At 53.5% G+C, this 17697-nt stretch overlaps 1 protein-coding gene across 1 annotated transcript in view; it reads left to right on the forward strand.

Moving 5' to 3' along the window:
- Positions 1–545: 545 nt before the first annotated feature.
- The window catches only part of LOC116948553 (uncharacterized), a 41731-nt gene continuing 24579 nt past the window's right edge, over positions 546–17697 (forward strand). The window contains exons 1-4 of the mRNA XM_032965317.2: positions 546–2390; positions 7442–7550; positions 13743–13845; positions 17439–17608. Of these exons, the coding sequence (XP_032821208.2) occupies positions 964–2390; positions 7442–7550; positions 13743–13845; positions 17439–17608 (1809 nt within the window). The 5' untranslated portion in view covers positions 546–963. The remainder of the gene's footprint in view (positions 2391–7441; positions 7551–13742; positions 13846–17438; positions 17609–17697) is intronic.

Raw genomic sequence — 17697 nt, forward strand, 5'->3', positions numbered from 1 at the left:
AATTGTGCGCGTAACAAGTCTTCGTATTGTTGTTATTGGTGCATTGCTGCTGCAGCGACGAGTGCTGCTGCTGCAAGGGATGGAACTGCCATCCCTTGCAAAGCGCGGATTAGTGCCGTGAAATCACTTGCAGCGCCATCCCTATCGCCATCATTTATCATACACGCACAGACTCTCTCACGCGCACATTCACACATTATCACGCACATCAAGAGACGCGCTCACACTAACCCACACATTCACTCACGAACCCACACACACGCATTCACTCACGAACCCACACACACACATTCACTCACGAACCCACACACATTCACTCACGAACCCACACACACACATTCACTCACGAACCCACACACATTCACTCACGAACCCACACACACAAATTCACTCACGAACCCACACACATTCACTCAGGAACCCACACACACACATTCACTCACGAACCCACACACATTCACTCACGAACCCACACACACATTCACTCACGAACCCACACACATTCACTCACGAACCCACACACATTCACTCACGAAGCCACACGCAATCACTCACGAACCCACACACATTCACTCACGAAGCCACACGCAATCACACATCCACACGCACGCGCAGCCCTGTATCACTCCAGCATCCCACCCCCTCCCTCTCACTCCATCGCTACACCCCTTCCTCTCTCTCTATCTCCTCTTGCCCTCGCCACCCACGTCTCCCCCCACCCCCTCTCCTCCCATTCTCCCTCTCATTTCTCCAATTTTTCTTACTCCTGCCTCGGCCTCTCGCACTCTCTCTCTCAATACAGTACGGCATCTCACTCTCATCCGCTCTCTCTCTGCCGCCTCTCCCTCCCCTCTCTCTCTCCCCGTCTACACCCCGCTCTCTCTCCTCCCGCCCCTCTCTCCCATTTCTCGCCTCGACACCACCGTTCCTCGCTCCCTCTCTCCGTGGCGCCGCGTCGCGCTGATGGTGATGATGGTGGCTGCTGCTGCCGCCGCCACCGGCACCGCTGCCGCTGCTGCCGCCGGAGGCTGGCGTCTCTGCGCGCTCTGTCTCTGCGCCGCGCTCTGCTGTGCCCTGCTGCTGCCCGGTCCCGCCGCGGGTCACGCCACGCGGAGCTCACGGGGGGCCTCTCACGCCGCGGGCCCCGGCACCGCCGGCACCGGCGGCGGCGTGAGACGACACCCGGCGGCCCGCATCACCTCGGGGGGCGGCCGGGCGTGGAGCGTGGGACGCGGAGGTGGTGACGGCGCGGAGCGGCCGTGGGAGGAGGAGGACCCGCGCTGTAACGCGAGTCGCCGCCGCGTGCCGCTCACGGTGGAGGCTCTGGCGCGGAGGTTTCTGCTCAGCGGCGACCCCGCGGCCCTCTCCGCGGCGATGCCCTCCCCTCCCTGCGCGGGGCCCTACCAGCTGCGCGACCTTCCGCGGTGGAGAGACTACCCCTCCGCGTCGGGAGTCGACAGCGGCGTGGAGAAGGAGATGGAGGAAAACAAGACGAGCGGCACCGCCGAGGCGGACGGTTACGAGAGAGGAGCGACGGGGGGTCCCACCGCCGCCGGCACCGCCGGCGCCGGAGAGGGGGATCCCGGGGAGGGGGACCCTGGGGAAGGGGACCCCGGGGAAGGGGACCCGGCGTCGCGGCTGCACGAGGCGCTGCGCGGGCCCGCGTGGTCTCTGCTGGGCGCCGTGAACCTCCTCAACCTGGCGCTGCAGGCGAGTGACCTGCGCGAGGCGAGCGCGCGCGACGAGGCCGAGTGGTACCACGCGCTCGCGCGCTCCCTGCTGCTGCGGCGCGCGGGGGACGCGCGCGCGCTTCGCGCCGCCCTCGCGCTGCACCCGGGGGGCCCCGCGCCGGGCGTGGACGAGGCCCCCCCGGGCGCGCCCGGGGGCCCCAGCCTGTACCTGCGCGCGTCACGCAGCGGCCACTCGATCGCTCTCGAGGATCTCGCGGGCGGTGGCGCTGCGGGCGATGGCGATGATGGCGGTGGTGCCAGTGCCGATGACGGTAGCGGCGCTGCTGCTGCTGCTGATGCTGCTGCTGCCGATGATGATTCTGGTGCTGGAATTGCTGGAAGCGCCACTGCTGCTGCTGCTGGGGCGCGGCTGTGGGGAGCCGTGGAGGAGGGCGAGGAGGAGTGGAGGTGGCTCCGCGAGCTGCGCGCGGCTCCGCTACCCGTGGCGCCCCCGCTCCGCATGCGCGCCCTCGCCAACGACGTGAGGTCGCTGCGCACGCCGCGGTGGAAGACGGGCCACGCGTTCCTGGCGGAGCGCGGACACCTGCGCTGGTCGCCGCCTTACCTGGCTTGCGACGCGGGGCGCCTGCGGCCCGCGTGGCTGCTCACGGTCACCGCCGCCTTCTACGGCCTCACGCCCGAGCTCACGCCCGAGTTCAAGTGAGTGGCCGTGGCTTCGGGCCGCCCCGCCGCGCGCTCAAAGCAACCCAACCGAAGAACCTCGAACTTAAACGTTTATTTATTGGGGGTCGTCGGAGGTCGCTTTAAGGGCGTTAATTATTCATCTATCCAGGACCCTTTCTCGTATTCGCGCGCGGCTCGGGAGGCATTGAGTTTTAAATGTTCACCGAATTCTAAATACAATGGCCCTTCTTGTTACTTTGGTTTTACCGACCTCTGAGTTAAACTGAAACCGTACCCAATTTTAAACTATCGGTTCGACTCCCTGTCAAGGGCGTGAGATTCAAGGTCTGGTGACATAAGACGAGGTGAAGGTCGGGGTGAAGCGATTTGAGGCGACGCTTCAAGGAGGGAAGAGGTCAGTTGTGACGCGCTAGGCAAAGATGAGGCACGACGAGGTGAGAAATGTGAGGTGAGACGGGGGGGTTGAGGGGAGGTGAGGCGTGGGTGAGCGGGACCCTGAGCGGGGCACGCGGATTCACGATCAACGACAGGTCACGTGGTTGGTGATGATGATGATGACGACGACGAGATGCTGATGGTGATTTTCATGATGAGGGTCTTGATGATAGATGGGCCAGTGATTAGTAATGCATAAATACTTCACATCTGTGAAAAAGAGATTTATAGCTCATCGGATCCCTCCAATATGAGTGAATATTCTGATTCTGATTATTTTTTTTGCGGGTTAGATCGTCCTGTAGATATCACGTCAATTGCTTAACTATAGCCCTCCACCACCCGACTGAGCTAAGTGTTCAGGTGGGGCAAAGAGGCCCCAGTTGAAACTGGATGATGAGGAATGTTCAAAAGGTCAGCATTAAATAGTCAACATATTGCTTGCTGTTTAAACATTCCTTTGGTTTGCTGAAACATAAAAAAACAAATAACGTGACACCTTGATTCGCCTATGTCGGGTGGTGGAGGGTTATCGTTAAATAATTGACATTGCATCAAGACGCTCGCTGTGAAATGGACGTTAAAAAGCCAAATCTGGTTGTGTGGTGGGACAGCGCCACGGTGAGATTCAGAGAGAGACATCGACATTGCTAGACGTCAGAATCACCCTCATCACCTTCACACACCACTTCACACAGCCCTCGTCTCACACAGCCTCGCCCCCTCCATCACACCCTCCCTTTAAACCGTTACTCACAGCCTCACACACTCCCCTAACTCCCTCACACCCTCACACTCTCCCTTCTCACCCTCACACCCTCCACTCACACCCTCACACTCCCCTCACACCCTCACACCCTCCCCTCACACCCTCACACCCTCACAACCTCCCCTCACACCGTAACACCCTCACACCCTCACACCCTCCCCTCACACTCTCCCCTCACACCCTCACACCCTCACACCCTCACACCCTCCCCTCACACTCTCCCCTCACACCCTCACACTCTCATACCCTCACACCCTCACACTCTCACACCCTCCCCTCACACTCTCCCCTCACACCCTCACACCCTCACACCCTCACACCCTCCCCTCACACTCTCCCCTCACACCCTCACACTCTCACACCCTCCCACTCTCACACCCTCACACCCTCACACCCTCCCCTCACACCCTCACACCCTCACACTCTCCCCTCACACCCTCACACCCTCCCCTCACACCCTCACACCAAAACACCCTCCCCTCACACCCTCACAGTCTCCCCTCACACCCTCACACCCTCACACTCTCACACCCTCCCACTCTCACACCCTCACACCCTCACACCCTCCCCTCACACCCTCACACCAAAACACCCTCCCCTCACACCCTCACAGTCTCCCCTCACACCCTCACACTCTCCCTTCTCACCCCACCCTAACACTCTCTCCTCACACCTTCACACTCTCCCTTCTCACCCTCCCCTCACACCCTCCCCTCACACCCTCACACCAAAACACCCTCCCCTCACACCCTAACACTCTCCCCTCACACCTTCACACTCTTCCTTCTCACCCCCCCATCACACTCTAATCTCCCAACCTCCACACCCTGAGCGCTGATCCTAAAGCCCCTCACCCCGCCCCTCACCCCCTCCCCTTTTCTAATGAGGAATTGTTTCCAAAAATAACGCGCGCTCACGGCCAAAATTCAGCATCGTCCATCATCATCACTGGGTGCTCCATCGTCATAGTCACAGTGCGCTTCATCATCATCGTCATCATCCCCGCCATCCACGCTGCACTTCATCAGCAGCATGGCAACAGCAGCAGCATATTCATCATCATCATCAGTAACCGCAACATTATCATCATGAGCAGCTCAATGAGCATAAATCAGCAGCAGCAGCTAGACCAGCAACAGTATCATCATCAGCAGTATAACGAGCAGCAATATAATTGTCAGTAGCATCAGCAATAGCATCATCAGCAGCATCATCCACAGCGCCGAATTCAGCTCCGTGCATCATGCGCACGTGCACAGCGTCCCAACTCCACTCCGCGTCTGTCTCTCTCCATCCCCTCTGCGTCTGTATCTCTCTCTACCCCCTCTTTCTCCATCCTCTCCCTGTCCTTCCATCATCATTTATTTCTCTCCATGATCATCTATGTATCTCTCTCTATCTATGTCTCTGTGTGTCACTCTCTCTCTCTGTATGTTCATCCTTTTTCTATGCGTCGCTATCTCTCCGTCTCTCTCTACTGTCCTCTGTTTCTCCACCCCTGTTTCTCTGCGTCTCTCTCCATCCTCTCTCTGTGCGTCTCTTTTCGATTCTCTCTCTATGTCTGTATCTCCTCCATTCTGTCTATATCTCTCTATCCTCTGTGTGTCGCTCTCTATACTCAGTCTCTCCAACCCCTCCATCTTTGTGCCTTTATTCATCGTCTCTCTGTGTCTATCTCTTTATGTCTCTCTCCATCCTCTCTGTCTCTCTATCACTCTCAATCCTCTGTCTCGTTCTTTACAATTCCTCACTCGCTGTGTCTCTCTTCATCCTTTATCCCTGTGTCTCTACCTCCCTCCATCTCTGCGTTTGTCCATCCAAAAGGAAGAGAGAGGTCAAAACGTTACAAATGCTAAACGCAAGCTACAATGCACAGAACTTTGTACGAACATTTGGAAAACATTGAGAAGTCAGTGAACACAACAGAGAAGAGAGAGACGAAGCCATGATCAACACTGAGAGCGCGATAGCAGTGGACGTAACAGGGCAATGATGATTGGCGAATCACCAATGGCAGTCCCCAAACACCCACTCAGTGAACGTGAAACGTTGGCCCAACGTTAGCATGTGGTTGGCACCCTTGGACCAACGTTGGCCCAACGTTGGTATGTGGTTGGCACCCTTGGACCAACGTTGGTCCAACGTTAGCATGTGGTTGGCACCTTTGGACCAACGTTGGCCCAACGTTGGCATGTGGTTGGCACCTTTGGACCAACGTTGGCCTAACGTTGGCTTGTGGTTGGCACCTTTGGACCAACGTTGGCCCAACGTTGGCATGTGTTTGGCACCCTTGGACCAACGTTGGCCCAACGTTGGCATGTGTTTGACACCCTTGGCCCAACGTTCCGTGTTTAACCGGAGGATGGGACCACCACGCATGACAGAGACAGGATCACGCGGCACACACTTCCTCGAGTGCTTGCTAACACAACTTGCCCCCAACAGCCCCTGGAGGTTTCACTGGGGATCTTTGCCTCTTCATGTGCCTGTAGGAACTCGCTAATCGTCGTAGTTACTCGCCAACAGCACTTGCTCCAAAAGTCTGTATAGGGTTCTTTGTCTCTCATGTCTCTGTGTGCCTGTGTGTCTCTGTGCAGAGCATATCTGTGAGGTCTTGGTGGAGGGGAAATCCCTCAGCGCATAAAACATAATTGGGCAAAGTGGGGACGACCCTGCTGAGGCTGCAGTGCCTCAAATATTAGAAATGGTCAACTCCTATGAGTGGCTGGCTGAGGTGCCATCTGTTGAGGAAGTAAGGAAGGCGATCCAGAGTCTGAGACCAGGAAAAGCGCCGGGCAGATATGACCTCCTAAGTGAACTGATGAAGGCGGGTGGCTTTTGTGTGCAGATAGTGTGATGGGAAAGATCATGGCAAGGATTATTCAACATCGCACACTGATGAGAGGCTTATGGAGCCCCAATGTGGCTTCAGGCCAGGGCGGTACTGCACAGATGCCATATTCTCTGTCCGCCTTCTGCAGCAGAGGTGTAGGGAATTCCAGTAGAACTTACATCTCCGCTTTATTGATCTGGTCAATCCCTATGATACCATCAATAGGTCTGGGCTCTGGGCTGTTTTTCTTGCTTCAGAGTCCATGATTCTCTGCTCACAATCAATAAGGACCTTCATGATGGTGGGCAGGCCCGGGTAAAGCTACGTGGCCGAGAGTCAGAGTAATTCCTTGTTCGCTTTGGGTTGTGACAGGGATGTCCTCTGGCGCCTGCAATATTGACCATATTTTTTGACCACATAGTTCGAGAAGCATTCCATTGCTGTACCGGAGGAATATTTTTCTGGTACAGATACATTGGGTGACTTATTGATGCCTGGGTACAGTCAAGGGATGGTTCCGTATTGTGTCGACCATGTTATATATGCTGATGATCTGGTGATTGTTGCTCACTCAGAGAAGGAGTTGGAGGCACTGCTGATTAACCTGGTGCATGCTACTAAGAGGTGGGGCCTTACCATCAACCCCACTAAAACTAAACACCTGCCTGGGTAATTTGTACCATCGGACACTCCACTCCCACAACTCCCAACTGGTGGGGCAGCAGAGGTTTAACTCTGAATCAGTCGAGCAGCATTATCTTTTCATCGGCTGCGTAACGCTGTGTGGAAGGGACCTGGTCTGCCCACACGAAGCTAACGGGTCTTCTCAGCCATAGTCAAGCCCTCCCTTCTTTATGCGTGCGAAATGTGCCCCCCCCCCCCAATGGAACATCTACGCCGGTTAAAAACATTCAGGCTGGCCTGCCTAAGAGCCATCCTGGGTTTATCTTGTGTCCCCATGTCCCCGTGTCGCGTGTCCCCATGTCTCCACGTCGCCACGTCTTCGTGCCCTGTGTCTCTGGCTCCCAGGGGTGGGATCCGCCTGGACCTGGACCTGCAGGCCGTGGATGTGGATCAGTGCGCCTCCCACGGCGGGTGGTTCTCAGGGACGCACTCCTGCCCGGCCAACTCCACACAGGTGCGTGGGGAGGTGTCAGTTGTCTGGGTTCATTAGAAACGGGGACACGGGGACATGAGACACAGAGACACATGGAGGCACGGAGACCTGGGGACGTGAGCCACAAGAACACGGGATACGGTGGCATGATACACAGGGACATGGAGACACGGGGACACGGAAAAACGAGACAAAAAGACACTGGGACGTGAGCCACAGAGACGCAGGGGCACGAAACACAGAGACATGGAAATGGGGGTGGGTGTCCGGTGGGGCACTTGTCTGGGTTTGGGTTTAACTCGGATGATGGTCTGGGAACTAGCGTCTGTGTTTGGATGGTCGGTGTAAGTATGACTGCGACGTACGGGGACGACTCACAATCTTCTCTTTCAACATTGGGTGGGTTCATCAGAACTCCACAAACGATAACGTCAGCAAAATAATCCAATGTATGTTGCTACCGTGTTGATGCGTAACTCTCATAATATTACCCCTTGTCCACACTGCTCAGAACTCTGCACGTTGTCCAAGCGGCCCATAGACCACTCGCTCTCTCCAAAATCACCCACTCACCCGGCCACTGGATCTCCTGCTCTCTCCCTCTCTCTCCGACTCGCCCATCCCGTCAGTCACGCCAACCTCCTCCAACCCGGCACTTTCTCCTCACTGCCCTGGTCCTGCCCCCTCTGCTTCACACTGCTCCCCAGGGACCGCTCCCTGCCGGTCCCTCCGGCTTTTATGCTCTTACCCTAGCCTCTGCCTTTTGTCTTCACCCGTTATCCGCCCCCTATATCTTCATACACATTGGCCCCTTGGGTCATACACCCCCTGGACTATCCAGGGCCTCCCTCTCCATCCCGTCAATCACGGCCTATTGCCATGCCAACTGCCACCAGTTCCTCCTCTGGCCAGCCTACCCCGACTCTCCTCGTGTTGTTGGATGCCGTCATCCCTCCCCTGCGTCGTCTCGACTGCACCTGCTATGCTGAGCTGCTTCCACCTGCCCCTTGCCCTCAGGTGCCGTGGCTGTCCCGTGTTACCCCGCTCCTCCAGTGCTGTATCTACGTTACACAGGAAATTAGTTAAACTTCGTAAGAGTCCGTAGAGCGTTGATAGACCAAGGCTAAATTTCTGTGTTAAGTATGGCAGCAATGTGCTTCAGGAGCTCAACGCCAATGTCAGGTTCTGCTGACCACGACGTGAGGGTTTTAGGAGAGAGCTTGTGTAGTGGTGCTGTTCCTCCTCCTCTGTTAAAGGAGCGCACAGGCTACAGTAGTTTACGATGTGGTCCATAGTTCGGGTTGCATGGCCACAGTGGTTTGTGTCTTTAAGTTTCCATTTATGCGCATCGGCCCTTCAATGATATTCTGGTGAGGTTGATGGTTCTACCGATGTAACACATTCCTGCGAAGGGAGCTGGTAGGAACGTTGGGTTGCTCGGTCAATGTCCAGGGTCAACAGCGCCACCACGTGGTGTATTCCGCAAATATGCCCGACTGTGAGGGCGGGCACAAACCGGCGTGAGTAGGTTAAACGTTGAGTTTTATACCCAGCCCCTCCCCACCCTCCCCACCCAGCCCCTCCCCACCCTCCCCTCTCCACCCACCCCTCCAATTTTTGGATGCACGACGGACGGACACAATAATCCCCTGTGGGCTGGTGTAACCAGGAGGGCCCTACCAGCATTATTGGAACAGGCGAAGGAATATCAAAGCCAAAAGGTGCAATTATGTCTGGGTCTAGAATGAGGTGTTTTTTCTGGACGTCCGCGTTGATTAACTCTGTTGGCCGCGTTCTTCCGGATCTGGGTGAGATTATAGAATGGTGACAACACAAACCAAGAAGGGGGATCTAGACTTGATTCGGAGGTAGTGAGAAACATTGTTTGAGCTATTGGTTGATGATGGCAAGGTGGTTGCCATTGGCAGATACTCGGTGGCAAAATGTGTGCCAGAGCAGCGAGCCAGGGGATTGGTGTCGGGTTCAGAGTTCTGGATGTGATGCGCATCACATCACAGTTCTGTGTGTGACCTCCTGCACCGGGCTGGAGCGCAGTGACTCTGCCACTAGGTGGACGAGTGATAGGGGTGGCAGTTCGCAGCACATCAGCCGAGGCTGTACTGGGGGAGAGGTGTGTCGTGGATGTGTGGTATGTGTGGTGTTGGGGGCGTGGTAGGGTAGTGGTTATTACACTGCGCTACAAACTTGGGAACCCGAGTTCGATTCCCCCGGATGTATAACGCTAGTGGTGATTATCTGAACCAGTCCTGGGCCTCCCCTAGGTCTACTCAGCCGCAAATGATTACCTGGTGCAGTGTGTAAAATCGCTACTACTAGAGAGATAAAGGCGATCGGGCATGGTGTTGACCACCCATCCCTTCGTCTACCGTGCCGACCTCGCTAACGGCACTTTCCCTAGTAGTGTGTTAAAGGCTGTATGGGGGATCTTTGTTTTGTGTGGTGTGTGTGGTGTGTGTGGTGTGTGTTGTGTGGGGGTGTGTATTTGCGGGGTGTAGGTGAGCTGTATGCTGGGCGTGCGTGTGGTGTGTGTAGGCGAGGTGTGTAGGCGAGGTGTGTGTGTGGTGTATGTGGTGTGTGTGGTGTGTGTAGGTAGGTGTGTGGTGTATGTGGTGTGTGTGAGGTGTGTGTGTGGTGTGTGTAGGTGAGGTGTGTGTGGTGTGTGTGTGGTGTGTGTAGGTGAGGTGTGTGCAGGTGAGGTGTGTGTAGGGGTGGTGTGTATACGTGTGGTGTGTGTATGTGCGGGGTGTATAGGTGAGATTTATGCTGGGGTTGCGTGTGGTGTGTGTAGGTGAGGTTCGTGTAGGCGTGTGTGTGACGGCGTGGTGTGTGTAGGTGTGGTGTGTGTAGGTCGGGTGCAAGGTGTGTTGGCGAGGTGTGTGTCGGTCAGGTGTGTGTGGTGTGTGTAGGTGAGGTGTGTGAGGTGTGTGTAGGTGAGGTGTGTGTGGTGTGTGTGTGTGAGGTGTGTGTGGTGTGTGTAGGTGAGGTGTATGAGGTGTGTGTGGTGTATGTGGTGTGTGTAGGTGAGGTGTGTGTGGTGTGTGTAGATGAGGTGTGTGTGGTGTGTGTAGATTAGGTGTGTGTGGTGTATGTAGGTGAGGTGTGTGTGGTGTGTGTAGGTGAGGTGTGTGTGGTGTGTGTAGATGAGGTGTGTGTGGTGTGTGTAGGTGAGGTGTGTGTGGTGTGTGTAAGTGAGGTGCGTGTGGTGTGTGTAGGTGAGGTGTGTGTGGTGTATGTGTGTGAGGTGTGTGTGGTGTGTGTAGGTGAGATGTGTGTGGTGTGTGTAGGTGAGGTGTATAAGGTGTGTGTGGTGTGTGTAGATGAGGTGTGTGTGGTGTGTGTAGGTGTGGTGTGTGTAGGTGTGGTGTGTGTAGGTGAGGTGTGTGTAGGTGTGGTGTGTGTAGGTGAGGTGTGTGTGTAGGTGAGGTGTGTGTGGTGTGTGTAGGTGAGGTGTGTGTGGTGTGTGTAGGTGTGGTGCGTGTATGTGAGGTTTGTGTGTAGGTGAGGTGTGTGTGGTGTGTGTAGGTGAGATGTGTGTGGTGTGTGTAGGTGAGGTGTGTGTGTAGGTGAGGTGTGTGTGTAGGTGAGGTGTGTGGTGTGTGTAGGTGAGGTGTGTGTGGTGTGTGTAGGTGAGGTGTGTGTGTAGGTGTGGTGTATATTTGACCACTTAGTTCGAGAAGCTTTCCATGGATGTTCTCGGTGGAATTTCCATCTGGTATATATACAATGGAAGGCTGATCGATGTCTGGGTGCGGTCAAGGTCTCACTTCGAATCAGTTGCGCAGCATTATATTTTCATCAGGTGCGTAATGCTGTGTAGAAGCTCCATGGCCTGTCGCTCCATGCAAAGCTTATGGGTTTTCTCGGTTACATGATCTCCCTTCTCTATGTTTGTGAAATGTGAAGCCCTCTTAAGAAACATTTGTGATTCATCCTGAGTTGGATTGTGTGAGGAGCTGACATATCCTTGAAGAATCTGGACACAGTCCCATCAGTGAGCTCCTCCGAGAAGCGAGACTCTTACTCTTTTGTTTTATTTGGTAAAGTATTAAGTACTGTTCGATTTAAAGCTTTCGTGACTGCAAGGATTCATCTTCTTTGGTTCTTTCGGTAAAGTCACGTAGAATGAGAATAAAATAATAAATTGATAAAATAAAATAACGCAATAAAATTCGCACGACGTTTCGGCCACAACACAAGCGGCCTTCATCAGGTGAAGGGACGAGACTGTCTGGAGGACAGCGCTGGAGCGAACACAGCCAAGCTCAGACCGCGACCTTTAAGCTGTGTGAGAAGAAACAGAGCGCCTTGACAAAGGAATTATCATAGAATTTAGCATTGAAATAGCTGAGTGATTAGCTTGTAACTGGTCACAGAAATGGCTATGTTAAAGTCAAAGCATACACATCCACAGAGGCACCCCTTGACAAAGGAATTAGCATAGAATTTAGCATTGAAATAGCTGAGTGATTAGCTTGTGACTGGTCACAGAAATGGCTATGTTAAAGTCAAAGCATACACATTCACAGAGGCACCTAGTACAAATCAAACAGTTATTTCAATGCTAAATTCTCCTGTTTGATTTGTACTAGGTGCCTCTGTGAATGTGTATGCTTTGACTTTAACATAGCCATTTCTGCGACCAGTCACAAGCTAATCACTCAGCTATTTCAATGCTCAATTCTATGCTAATTCCTTTGTCAAGGGGTGCCTCTGTGGATGTGTATGCTTTGACTTTAACATAGCCATTTCTGTGACCAGTCACAAGCTAATCACTCAGCTATTTCAATGCTAAATTCTATGCTAATTCCTTTGTCAAGGCGCTCTGTTTCTTCTCAAACAGCTTAAAGGTCGCGGTCTGAGCTTGGCTGTGTTCGCTCCAGCGCTGTCCTCCAGACAGTCTCGTCCCTTTACCTGATGAAGGCCGCTTGTGTTGTGGCCGAAACGTCGTGAGAATTTGATTGTGTTATTTTATTTTATCAATTTATTATTTTATTCTCATTCTACGTGACTTTACCGAAAGAACCAAAGAAGATGTTAAGTACTTCACAAAGATTTTCTGCTGTGACTATTCCACCTGAAGACGGAAGCTTGTGTTGCCTCCGAAACGTTGTGATTTAATTGTTTTCTTTGATTTTATTTTATTTTACCTACGTGACTTTACCGAATAAAACCAAAGAGTATGAATCCTTGCAGTCACGAAAGCTTCAAATCAAGCGAGACTCTGTTGGCTGGGTCATTTAGCCTGCGTGCCCAGCCACATCATGCCGAAGCAGCTTCTGTTTGGCTGGATAAATGGGGCTAAATGGGCACGGCACACGCTAGAGAAGAGATGGAGTGATGTGGCACAGAAGTATGTGGAGCTGATTGGACTTGCTGATGACTGGTACCAGCGGTTTTAAGATCAGCCTCTGTGGAGGAGGTTCGTGAAGGACACTGCTAGGGAGCCACCCTCCAGCAACAACATAGGGCAGAGGAGTGATGCTCATGACAAGCAGAGCGCCGAGTAACTACAACGCAGAATAATGGTACAGTGAGGAGCATAGTTGGTGCATTTGCCAGTCATCTCAGTCAGACAACCAATGGCACCTGGGTCTGTTCTGTGACCTGCCAGCAGCGAGCTTTCAACACTCCACGTGGCCTCAAAGCGAACCTAGCATGGCACAAGTGTCGTCGTGACGTCACCGCCACTTATTAGCAAAGGGAAGTTTTTGTTATTGTAAACGTATGTAGACTTGTGTTCACCCAGGAAAGCGTTGCTGATTCTCAAGACTTTTTTTTCAGGAGTGTCCTGCCAAATTTTCGCTGTACAGGGGCAATATTCCTGCTGCTCTATGTGATCCCTCTTTCAGTTATTTGCAGGTAATGTTCAGTATTGGTGATGTTTCGGCCACTACCGGTGACATTGTGTTTTTTAGCTATGGGAGGAAATCGGAGAACCCGGAGGAAACCAATACAGAACAGGGGGAGAACATACACACTCCGCACAGAAATGCGCCAGAGTCGGTAATCAAACTCAGAACCTTTTTGCTGTGAGGCACGAGTATCACAACTGCACTGCCACCCATGTTTACCGGAGCAGGGACAGTGATTGTAATGATGAAGATCCCTTATACCCTTAGCCCGGTAACACCACATCGGCTCTCTGTCCGACCCCACGCCCCGTACCTGTCTCCACTCTCCTCCCTCCTGTAGTGCGTCCCCTTGAAGGGCCTTGGGTTCCGCCTGGAGGGCTACGAGTGCGTGTGTCTCCCGGGCTTCTACCGGCCCAACCACACTGCCAGGGATGGCCCTGCCAGTGAGTGCCGCTCCCCACAGGCAGCACAGCACGACAGCTCCGCGTGATCCACCAACCCCACCGATGTGATCCACCAACCCCTCGCGCATGATCCACCAACCCCACCCACGTGAGCCATCAACACCTACCACGTGATCCACCGACCCCACCCACGTGATCCACGAACCCCACCCACGTGATCCACCAACCCCACCCACGTGATCCACCAACCCCATCCACGTGATCCACCAACCTCTCACGCATCATCCACCAACTCCTACTGCGTGATCAACCAAACCCACGTGCACTGTTTGTTGTGTAAATAATGTGTTGCTGTTCGTGATAGTTTGCATATTCCCTCCACCCTGCGATCTAATGCAATTGCCACCACTACTAATCGACTTAGGCTGTGGTCTGAGAGTATGAATAATTCTACTGGTCTCTATGTATCTTGATATATCTTTATGTAACGCTATACATCTCTTATGTAACTCTATGAATCTCTATGCAACTCTATATAACTATAGATCTCCATGTAATTGTACAACTCTTTGTAACTATGTTTCTCTATGTAACTCTATGTACCTCTATGCAACCTATGCATCTCTATGTAGCTGCAGTGTCCTGTAGCTGTCGCCACTATCAACGACCTTGGGCTGTGGCTGTCCTTATAACGTCTGTATGTTGAAATGATTTTGCACCATATGTAGCCAACCCTGATAATCGGAGGTGTGGGGGAAGGACAACAAACTAAACAAAAAACGAAGTTCTAAAGAAATTCGTTTTCAATCGAGATTTAAAAGTGCATAGCTCCATTGGCTTGCTTATGTAGTGCTGTAAATAGGGCTATATATATTTTGAGGTGCAAATGACGATGCGGAGGCAGGTCTTCAAGTAAGGGCTTGCGCCGGTTATTTATTAAGGATTTAGATAACTTCCCCAAGGGTAGGGGTCCTATACTGGGTCCTTCACACGACCCTGCACTCTGTCTGTAACTAGCTCGGCTAGCTCCAGGGCTCTCTCCCTCGAGTCGGATCGGGGGGTTCAGCCAACACCCACCGACCGGGGAGAGCAGCACCTCCTATGCCTATCGCTGGCTTCTCTCCAGACTCCTTGAGCCCTACCCCTGGCGGCTCCTCTTCAACCGTTCTCTATTCCGGGCTCTCACAGTGACCCCGCTTTCGTCACGGGGTCCCCCTTAAGTACCTAGAGGAGACATGATGTTATCGCCCCGCCCTGCGCGCATGACGTCACGTCCCATGACGTCATCGCCCCCGCCCAGCGCGCATGACGTCACATCCCATGACATCATCGCCCCCGTCCAGCGCACATGACGTTACGTCCCCATATTACTCCTCTACATATATACTAAATGGGTCGTGCTACTTACATGCAGTTGCAGACGGGGTCCACCAGGGGCAATACCTCGGACCGGGATAGGGGCCGCTAGATTCCCCAACTCCGAGGCAAGGGGGGGCTGCGGGGTGTGCTGGGATCCCCCGGGACCCCCCTTGGAAGTCTCTGGAAGGGAGGCGTGGCCGGGGATGGGCACGCCTCCAGAGCTATATAAAAGCTAGACCTCTGGACAGCCAGTTGAAGACTGAAGACCAGCTAGCCAGGACCCTGGCACTCCCCTGACCCGCCGTCCTTGTAAGGGCCGGGTCTGAGCGGCCCAGTGGTCGGGACCTGTACCTTGGCTAGGTCAAGTCAGAATAGCCTCCCCTAGGTCACCCTTAGCCGGAGGACCCAGAGACCGTAGCCCCAGTAGTAGGGCACGTCAGTCCGGAGTTGGTACCTCCATAGGTGAAGGGGCCGTTACCCCTTCAGGTGTTAGGGTTCGCTATGTGCTGTATTGTAGCCATTGTTAATAAAGGTGTTGCCTCTAACCGTCCGTCTCCACTCTCGTGAAACCCACACTACACTTATATCAGAAGGAAGAGCGTTCCAGACGGTTGCAGAAGCATAGCTGAACACCCGCGATGCAGTGGCAGTCTTTGTTCGATGGCTAGCCAAAATCCGCTGCGAAGATGTCCGTAGTTCGCATGATCGTTTATGCTCCTTGACGCACTGGATGGACATGGTCAGATCTTGCAGTACCCGTCACGACACGTGCTAAAGAATTTTGTACATGCTACAGCTTGGTAATATTTTGTGCAGACTTCCTGTAGAGCCTTGTCAATACGATGCTACACGCCAGCGTGTTGGCTATATCATGACTGAATAGTGAGTGGTCGAATGAGTCGTAGACACCTGATATGAAAAATATAGGACCTGACTATATTTTGCATGTGGCCAAGTAGTTGAGCAGAAAACTGAATCCTGGAGTCTGCGACCACCACACCTGATCATCCCACTATTTTTTTTGTCAGTGCCAACCAACAGAACCTCCGATCTTTCTGGATGAAGGAGCATCTCGTTTCGTGAAAACTGCATGTGCACCGCTGGGGTGCAATCTTCGAGGTTATAAAGGCTGTCCAAATCATTGTACTGTGGAGTACAATTGTTTATCATCGGCATATTGATGGAACTTGATTTCATGAGATCAGATGATATCGGCGATCGGAGATACGGACCCCTGTGCTACGCCAACTCGGCATGGCATAGGCGATGAATGTTTGACACCCAGGTTGACGAACTGTGATCGACCATATAGGTATGATTCAATCCACCCTTGTGCTGTGCCCGATACACCGAACCTTGACCTTAGCCAACTGATGAGTATCTCATAGTTGTCGGTGTTGAAGGCGCCTGAGAGATCAAGGCTAACCAACGCTACAGCCCACTGGTCATCCATGATCTTGTAGAGGTCATGAGTGATCTTTAGTAGACTCGTCTCAGTGCTGTGTAAGTTCCGGTATGCCGATTGCAAGGGGTTGAATCAGCCATTCACAGAGACGTGGGGAAGTAACCGCTTGAGACACAGGCACTTAATGACGTTTAAAATCGTACTCAGGTTTGAGATTGGGCGATAGTTTGTGGGGTCACTATGGCTCAAGACAATTTTTTTCATGAGCGATGTTACCTGCGCCATTTTGAACCGGTCTGGGAAACAGCCCCCTCGCTAAATGAAAGATTTTCCAGGTGGACAATCAGCGGCGCAAGTGCGTCTGAGCATGATTTGAGAATCGACGTGTGGATGTAATCAAGCGGCGATGCCTTATTTGGCAGCCGTGCAATGAACATCGACACCTCTGCCACCGACGTTGGTGCCAGGGTCTCAAGTTTTGCATTGAGTCCAGGTTGATCAAACTCAGATGGCAGACCGAGAGATTGCGTTGCCTTCAGGTTAGAAACTGCCGTCTTGAGCGTCACTATTTTTATTGATGAAGAACGTCACAAATACTGTGCACAGACCGGGTTGACTAGTTGATGGGTGGTTTCAGTGCAGCAGACACTTCGTGACGCACCACACTCACCATATCTCCTGCTCTCCACTCCCTGCGTCTCCTGCGGTTAACTCGTCTCTCCTTCCTCTACCCTGTGTCTCCTACCCCCACCTCGTTGTCTCCTACCCCACTCCGTGTCTTCTACCCCACCCCGTGTCTCCTACCCCCACTTGTGTCTCCTACGCCCACTCCGTGTTTCCTGTCCCTTTTCCCGTGTGGCTGCTGCAGGGGGCCCGTGTGTGCGCTGTGGGCCATCATGCTGCGCACCGCGCTCGGGCCACTGTGTGACCCCACGCGCCGCGCGGCCCCTGCGCCTCGCGCTGCTCCTCGTGCAGCTCGGAGCAATGGGGCTCGCGCTTGCAGCCATGCCGCTCACTTACAGCCTGCGGGAGCGCAAGGCACGTACACTCTCACTACATGCAAGCCGATATTGGCACCGCTATTACCAGTCTTCGGAAAGTCCAAACAGCTCCACATCCTCCTGTAC

The sequence above is a fragment of the Petromyzon marinus genome, chromosome 34 (genome assembly GCF_048934315.1).
Source record: "Petromyzon marinus isolate PM22_M1 ecotype Great Lakes invasive population chromosome 34, UKy_Petmar_22M1.pri1.0, whole genome shotgun sequence".
Taxonomy (NCBI): Eukaryota; Metazoa; Chordata; class Hyperoartia; order Petromyzontiformes; family Petromyzontidae; genus Petromyzon; species Petromyzon marinus.